We start from the raw sequence: 9,253 nt of genomic DNA on the forward strand, positions 1-9,253 counted from the left end.
CCTTTCTTCAAACTCCAACAGTTTTCTCAAGAATTCTCTTGAGTTCCTTATTTGATATTTCTGCTTGTCCATCGGTTTGGGGGTGATAAAATGTAGCCACTTTATGTTTGACTCCATACTTGAAAAGGAGAGTCTCTAATTGTTTGTTGCAGAAATGACTCCCTCCATCACTTATGAAAGCTTTGGGCACCCCAAATTTACTGAATATGTTCTTCCTACGGAAGTTGATCACCTTCTTGCTGTCATTGGTTAGAGTTGCAATTGCCTTTACCCACTTAGATACAAAATCCACTGCCACTAGAATGTATTTATTTGAGTATGAGGATGGAAATGATCCTATAAAATCAATTCCCCATACATCAAATAGCTCCATTCAAGGATAAAGTTTTGTGGCATTTCATTCTTCTTTAGTAGATTTTTAACTCTCTGACATTCATCACATCTCTTCACTAGATCCCTTGTATCCTTGAAAATGGTGGGTCAGAAGAAACCACATTGTAGCACATTTGCTGCAATCCTTTTCCCTCCAAAATGTCTTCCATAGTTTGACTCATGATAATGCCAGAGAGAACTTCTTGCCCTTCTTCATATGAAATGCACTTTCGTAGTATTCCATCAGAACATCTTTTAAAGAGATGAGGTTCATCCCATATGAAGTATTTGGAGTCATTGATCAGCTTTTTTCTTATATGCTTGTTGATTTCGGAAGGTAGCTCCCCAATGGCCTTGAAGTTGGCAATATCAACAAACCAATGTGCCTCTTGAATCATCATCAAGTGTTCATCTGGAAAGCATTCATTCACATAAGGGTCGTAGGATTTATCATATTCACATAAAATTCTTAAGAGGTGGTTTGCCACTTTGTTTTTCACTTCTCTTCTATCCTTGATCTCGATGTTGAATTCTTAAAGTAGTAATCGATTCTTACTTAGTCATCAAGTACTTTAGTACTACACGGTAAGTGAAAACAGTTACTTTAAAGCCAACGAGATAAGATCTAAATTTATCAAAAGCAAACACAATGGTTAATAACTCTCTTTCAGTGGTGCTGTAATTCTTGTGTGCTTCGTTGAGGACCTTGCTAGCATAGTATATGACATAAACTAGCTTATCTTTCCTCTGTCCAACCACAGTCCCAATAACAAAGTCTGAGACATCACACATTAGCTCAAAGGATAAATCCCAATCAAGTAGAGCTATGATGAGTGCAAAGAAAAGCTTGCTCTTAAGATCTTCAAAGACAAACATGCATTCTTTGTCAAACACAAAAGGTACATCACAGACAAGTAGGTTACTTAATGGTTTAGAAATCTTTGAAAAATCTTTGATAAACTTCTTATAAAAGCCAGCATGGCCCCAAAAAACTCCTAATTGCTTTCACATTGCTAAGTGGAGGTAATCTCTCAATTACCTCTATCTTAACTCTATCCACCTCTATGTCTTTATTGGAGATTTTATGACCAAAGACTATCCCTTCGATTACCATAAAATGGCATTTTTTCTATTTTAAAACTAAGTTAGTCTCTTGACCCTCCTTAACACTAAGTCAAGGTGGTGAAAGCAATTAGGAAAAGAATTACCAAACACTGAAAAATTGTCCATAAAAACTTCAATAAACTTTTCAATCATGTCCGAGAAGATAGATAGCATACATCTTTGGAATGTGGTTGGTGCATTGCACAATGCAAAGGGTATACGTCTATAAGCAAAAACACCATATGAACAAGTAAAGGAGATCTTCTCTTAGTCTTTGGGATCAACTACAATTTGATTGTAGTCTGAGTAACCATCCAAAAAGCAATAATACTCATGCCCAACAATTCTTTCTAGCATTTGGTCGATGAAAGAAAATGGAAAGTGATCTTTTCTGGTGGCATCGTTAAGCTTCTTGTAATCTACACACATTGCCCAACCAGTGACAATTCTTGTGGAAATCAACTCATTCTCTCATTAGGCACTACAGCGATGCTTTCTTTCTTGGGTACTATCTGGATCAGACTTACCCAAGAACTATCTGAAATGGAGTATATAACCCATGCCTGCTATAGCTTTAATACATCTTTCTGCACTACCTCCTTCATTGCTGGATTTAACCTTCTTTGTGGTTGAATGGAGAGCTTGACATCCTCTTTTAGAAATATCTTGTGCATGCACATGAAAGGACTTATTCCCTTCAGATCAGAACAAGTCCACCCAATAACATCTTTATGCCTTTTTAGAACTTTAAAAAGCTCCTTCATTTGCTCCTCACTTAAGGTAGAATTGATGATCACAAGATAGGTTTCATTACTCCCCAAGTAAGCATACTTGAGATTGGGAAGTAGTGTTTTCAGCTCCAACTTGGGTGCTTCTTCTTCCTCTTTTTTTTCTTTCTAGTGTAATTGGATTACTCATGTTTTCTTTAAAAACTTCATTGCATGTTTATTGATTTCCTTCTAACACTTCCTCAAGTTTGTTTTCTTCCAAGACTTCTTGCACAGAGGACTCAATTGTATCTAGTCTCATACATTCTCCAAAAGGTTCCCTTGGATAGCTCATGACTTTGAATACATTAAACACCATTTTCTCACCATATAACCTTAGGACCATTTTCTTTGGGGTTGAATGGAGGGCTTGGAATCATCTTCCAACAGAATCTTATGCATACACATGGAGGGGCTTATCCCTTTTAAATCAGCAAGGGTCCATCCAATGGCATTTTGGTGCATTTGCAGCACCTTGATTAGCTCCTTCTCTTGTTCTTGACTGAGAGCAGAATTAATGATCACTAGGTAACTTTCATCACTTTTCATGTATGCATACTTGAGGGTGGGGGGAAGTGCTTTCAGTTCAAGTTTTGGGGCTTCATTCCCTTCCCTCTTTTCCTCTGATGTGCTTGGAATGGGTACTTCAGTTGGTTGGATTGATGCAGCTTCATTGGTTGATAGAGGTTCTTCATCAGGCACTTCCTCAAGTTCTTCTTTTTCAAGAGTTTCTTGTACCAAAGCCTCCACTGCATCCAACCTCATGCATTCTCCCAGTGATTCCTGTGGGTAACTCATGGCTTTGAACACATTGAATACCATTTTCTCATCATGTAATCTAAGAACCAGTTTTCCTTTTTGCACATCGATGATAGCTCCAACTGTTGCTAGGAATGGTCTCCCTAAAATAATGAGGCATTGGTCATAAGTTCTTTCAAGAACTTAGCATAACTCCAATACTTCAGCATTTTGGTCATAAGGCTTCAAGATTTCTTTCTCCTTTGGTGGAGTGGGTGCAGGTGCTTTCTCTTCTTCTTTACTGCTTGTGTTCTTATCAATTTCGTCTTCCTGTAGTTCCTTCGAAGATGTTTCCTTCACTATCTTTCTACTTCTCAGTGTAATGGCTCTACACTCTTATCTTAGATTAGTCATAGTATCACTAAAGAATGTGTGGGTGGCCATGGGTACTTGCTTGGAGAGATACCCAACTTGTGCTTTAAATTTCTGAATTGAGGCTCCTTGATTCTGTATGTTGGATCTTACTTCTTCCTTAAATGCTTTCATGTCCCTTGACTCCTCCATAAGTTTTCCAAGCATGATCTCTATTCTTGAAAGTCTATCCTTAGAGGAGATTGTGATAGTGGGTTGGGGTTTGGAAGCTGGAAATAGTTTTTTTTGTTGGTGATGGTCAGGTTGAAAATGGCTATTTTGTAGTTGATGGTGAGGTTTGAAAGTGGTATTGTGTGAGTTTTGGTATTGCTTCTTATTGGAGGATTGCTAGTTAAAATTTTGGAATGGTTGGAGTTTTGTGTTCTGTGGTCTTGGTTTTGATTTTGTTAGCCTCCCCACCCAAAATTTTGGTAGTTTTTCCATTCAAGATTATAGGTCTTTGCATGAGAATCATTAGGTTGCCTAGAGGAATCGCCTACAAAATTTGCTTGCTTCCATTCACATTCTTCTTCTAAGTTGGCTCCTTCATGTATGGTATGGGCTGGTGCTTGAGTATTGATGGATGACACTTGTGCCACCTTCATGTGCTTAGTAAAGGTTGCTAGTTGTTGTGTGATCAGCTTGTTTTGGACTAGTAAAGCATCCATGTGATTCACCTCCATCACTCCCCTCCTTGAATGATTGCTCCTTTCAAAAGCATAATAGTATTAGTTGTTAACCACAGCCTCAATGAGTTCTATTGCGTCTTCGGGAGTTATCTTTGTGTGGAGTGAGCCTCCAAATAAATGACCTAATGACTTCTTTGCTTCTTAAGATACACCTTCATAGAAGATCTAAAGCTGCACCCATTTATTGAACATAACTGAGAATCATTTTCTCATCAAGTCTTTGTACCTTTTTTAAGCTTCATACAATGTCTTTCCATCCAATTGCTTGAATGTTTGCACCTAATGATCCTTTGAAAAAGATAGAATTTTATCAAGAATTTGTTAACCACATCATCCCAAGCAGTGAGGCTCTCTTTGGAAAAAGACTCCAACCATTTGTATGCTTTATCCCTTAGGGAGAAAGGGAATAAAAGCAATCTGTATGTGTCTTGATGGACCCCATTTATCTTCACTGTATCACTGATCCTTAAGAAAGTAGACAAATGCTCGTTGGGGTCTTCTTGAACTCCTCTAAATTGGCAGTTATTTTGAACGAGGGTGATCAACTGAGATTTGAGTTCAAAATTGTTTACATGCACATTGGGTGTGAAGATGTTACTTCCACAATTCCCAAGATTGGGATTGATGAAAGAGCCTAATACCCTTCTAACTGGTGGTGGGGCATGATTGCCAGCACCTTTTCCATAGTGGTGTTGCATTTCATCATCCATGATTAAATCTAAATCTTCTTCCATTTTTTCTTCACCAGTAACCCCCTTGCCCCTTGCTTCTCTCCTTAATCTTAGGAAAGTCCTCTCAAGTTCAAAATCAAAAGAAGTTGATGCTCCTCTCCTTCCTCCTGGCATACACAATGCAAACAAAACAAGAGAACAAAGTAAAGAGAATTGCTCTACCAAAAGAGTGTAGTTAGAGATGAGTGATGCAAAGCATCAAACAGTTAGTAGACTAAAATTGAAATGAGAAAATATACAATGAACAAGTGAATAACAATTGCTGTAATGGTAAAATGAACAAACTGAAATTCAATTGATTAACAAAATAAAAGAAAAGTGTTTAATCTGCGTATCCTCTGATTTAGTCATTGTCAATTCAAATCAATCTCCGACAACGACGTCATAAACTTGGTGACGGAAAACGTATCACTACAATTTTCCTCTGGCAGGTATACCGAATTGTCGACAAGTAATAACTCACTTAAAGTGAGGTCAATCCCACAGAGATTGATAGATTGAGCAACTTTAGTCAATTGGATATTCTAGTCAAACAGATCATTAAGAGTATTGAGTGGCAGTAAAATAAATGACTGAATTGTAAATGAGCTTGAAAGTAAATGACTGAATTAAAAGGCATTAATGTAAAGAGCTGAAAATTTAAATGAGATAAAGTAAAGAAAGCAATAGAACAAGAAATTTAAATGACTGGAATGTAAAGAGGAATGGGGTTGGTTAACAGAAATTAAGCAAAACTAAAAATGGGAAGATAAGAATAGTGAAGATTCATTGGGTTCAAGAAATATTGCATTCTCTAGATCAACACATTCTCATCTCTTTTTCAATCATGCAACTCATTAATCTTTTGGCAATCATGAGTGATCGAATCTCAATCCCTTGGTGATTCAGTCTCTCTAAACTTGAACAATTGTCAATTTCTTGATCTAATTGCTCATAAGAAGAAATGAAGATTAATTCTTGATTATACCACACTTTTTTAAATTCAAATAATGGTTAGATTACATGTTACTATATCCAATCCAAAAACCCAAATCTATTCAAGTATGAGAAAGAGCTTCAAGCATGATTCTTTGATTCCTTTTCCAAGGATCACATAGAATTCAAATACATTCAATCTCTTTCCAAGATAATTGAATACTTGAATGAAGAACAAAATTCTTTCTAATAAATCAAAGAGAGATGAAGAGAAGAAGAAAGTAAAAATTACTATTGATCCATCAAATTACAATAAAGCTCCCTCCCCCAATGAAATGAGGTTTAATGGATCATAGCTCTCTTATAAAGAATATTCTAAAATTGGAAATGCATAAAACTGGAAATTCAACTAAGTACAAATAAGTAGAAAAGTGATCTAAAGTGTAGCGTGGATCTCTAAAAACCGAAATTCCGAGTCCTCTTTTAAGTTCAAAGCTCCATCTATTTATAATGCCTCCCCACGTCTTCACTTGATGCTCTCTCTTTTGGGCCTTCAAACTTGTGCTTTTTGGCGCTACACCTGGCACTTGTTGCTGAGCGTGAAAAATGAGCGCCAGGTAAATAATTACCATTGTGTGTACGTATCTAAGGGTTGTGCGTACGCATCCTCGCGAAATCCACCATTGTGCGTACGCACAAGTCTTCAATTCTTTCTTGGAGTAGCATCGAAGATGCTTGCTTGTGAGCATGACTGGCGAGCGCTGGGGCGAGCGTGACACCTCCAGGAGAGCGCTACGCTTGCTAGTGAGCAAGAGTGGAGAGCGCCAAGCACTTTGGTACTGGCGCTCTTGAGTGAGCATGTGTGCAAGCGTGAGTGGGAAGCGCCAGGCACTTCGATACTGGCGCTCTAGAGTGAGCGTGTGTGCAAAAGTGAGTGGAGAGCGCCAGGCACCTTGCTGCCTCTCCAAAGGCTGAGACCTATTCCCTATCCCATCTTTCTACTTCTTTTATTTTCTTTCCTTTTCCTTTTCTTTTATTTCTTTTTGCTCGAGGGCGAGCAAAATTCTTAAGTTTGGTGTTGGAAGGTCCACTTTGTACTCCTCATGGCACCAAAAACTGAAGCATCCTCAAGGAAAAGAAAAGGAAAAGCCCCCACCTCCGAGCCATGGGAGACTACAAGATTTCTCACCAATGCCCATCAAGACCATTTCTATGATGTGATGAGGAAGAAGAAGGTGATTTCCGAGATCCCCTTCATGCTAAAAGACGGTGAATACTCGAAAATCCTGTACCAAGTTTTGAAACGGGATTGAGAAATTCTGACCAATCCCGTGATCGAGAAGGGCACATTGATGGTGCAAGAGTTTTATGCCAATGCTTGGGTCACAAAAAGGTATAATACAAGCGTGAACCCAGAGCCAAAGAATTGAGACACTATGGTCAGAGGGCACATTCTGAATTTTAGCGCTGGAAGTGTGAAGGTGGCGCTACAATTGCCAGAGCCACGAAATGACCCCTACTCGAAGGGTTAGCACTAACCAAAGGTTGGAACAAGTTCTTGCTAATATCTGCGTGCCTGGAGCTCAGTGGAGGAATGATGCTCAGGATAAACCTTACCAACTGGGTAAATTTTAGCTTAAGCCAGCGGTTAGAGGATGGTTGGAGTTCATCCAACGTTCGATCATCCCTACGGGTAACTGCTCTGAGGTTACAATCGAGATAGCAGTGATGATTTACTACATTATGCTCAGCAATGAGGTGGAGGTACATAAAGTGATCGCTCAAAAGATTTACAAAATAACTGACAAACCCTCCACTCAAGCAAGGCTGGCATTCCCTAATCTCATCTACGGCCTCTGTGTAGCAGCTGGAACTCGCATTGAGGATGATACCTCGATCGACGTCGAGAGACCAATCACAAGGGTATGGAGCATGGACAAAGACCACAACAAGAGCCAATTCAACCACCTCCACAAGATCTTCCGGAGATACCTTAGGGGATATACTTTCCTCCCCGAGATTACTAGGATCAGTTGACCACAGGAGAGCTATCTTCATCTGTTGCTGAGATGAGGATGGAACATAGAGATCATACTTGTATCATGTTTCTTTGTGACCCAGGCGTTGGCATAAAACTCTTAGCACCATGAATGTGTCCATCTTAGTCACGGGATTTGCTAGAATTTTTAGAAAAACAAAGTTTAGAAAAGTGCAGAAAAAGAAGCTAAAATTTATTTATTGCTTTTGCATTCACGTTTATGGTGACTAGTTACCATTGGAAAATTAGGTGAAAATTTTTTTTTTTTCTACCAATCTTACCCTTCATTTTTTTTTTCTAAAAAAGGGCACTAATAACGATTACTTTCATGGCTTCCCAATAGTTCTTCCTAGTTCCTAGTTCTTCGTAGTTCGTTGTTCTAATTTTTTTTTCATCAAAATCTTTCATATTTGTTTCAATCAATTTGTTTCGATCACTAACAAGGTGAATATTTTATTTTTTTATTATTTTTAGTATTCTCTTTCATATTTTGATTTTTATGTTTTTTTATTGTATTTTTTTATTTATATGATAAATATTTTTATATTATTTTTTTTAGTGTTCTAATGTTATATTTTTATTACATTTTTTTATTCATATGACAACCATTGTTGATATAAATTCTTATTTTTATTAATTTTGATGATATTTTTATTATTTTTTGTTTATATAAAAAATTTTTATCCTTTATTGTACTATATTTAGGGGTGGCAAACAGGCCTAAACCTGTTGGGCAGGCCCGCATAACCCGCCAAAAAAGGCGGGTCAGGCTGAAAAATTAGGACCGCCAAAGAACAAAAGCTTGCCTAACCCGCACTGCTTAAACTGTGGGTTTTGGCGGGGCGGGGCGGGCTTAGTTTTTTTTTTTTTATGATAAATATTGTTGGTTGTAATTATTATATATTATGTTTGTATAAAATTTTTTTCGATTTTGTTGTATTTCTTACTGTGCTTTATTCTCGTTTTTATTATATACAAATTATAAGTAACAAAAGAGTCATAAATAATAAAAATTTATAGTCCAAAATAATTTTAAATTAAAGAATACTAACAGTACTAAAAAAATTATAGAATATTTTCTTTTTGTTTGACATTATAAAATTTATTGTACTCTCATATTTTTATAGTGTTATTACATTGTTCAAGATTGATCGTGCTTCTTGTGCAAACAACATTTATCTTAATATAATTCATTTTTATATAAAAATTGTTAAAATATAAATCACGTTAACACAAATTTACTTTTCATTAAAATCAATTTTACAAAATAAATTTTATACGAACTCCCATTTGCAAATTGTAATTTGTAAACAGAGGTTTATATAAAAGTAAGTTTGAAAAATTTTGATTAAGAGTGAGTTGGTATTAAAACAGTTTATGTTTGGTAATTTTCATTCAAAATAGATTATAGTAAAGTAAATATTATTTGGATTACATTATTTAAAATTATTTTTAGATAAAAAATTACAAAACAAAACATAAATTTAA

General features: G+C 36.6%; 1 protein-coding gene across 2 annotated transcripts in view; it reads right to left on the minus strand.

The window, feature by feature from the left end:
• The window catches only part of LOC107625282, a 9,833-nt gene continuing 3,678 nt past the window's right edge, over nucleotides 3,099–9,253 (minus strand). For both annotated transcript variants that reach the window (XR_002357407.1, XM_021115818.1), the window contains one exon: nucleotides 3,099–4,919. Coding sequence is in view for 1 of the 2 variants with exons in the window: in XM_021115818.1 (XP_020971477.1) it covers nucleotides 4,294–4,919 (626 nt within the window). In the remaining variant the exon portion in view is untranslated. The remainder of the gene's footprint in view (nucleotides 4,920–9,253) is intronic.

This window comes from Arachis ipaensis, chromosome B02 (assembly GCF_000816755.2).
Source record: "Arachis ipaensis cultivar K30076 chromosome B02, Araip1.1, whole genome shotgun sequence".
NCBI classification, from domain to species: Eukaryota; Viridiplantae; Streptophyta; class Magnoliopsida; order Fabales; family Fabaceae; genus Arachis; species Arachis ipaensis.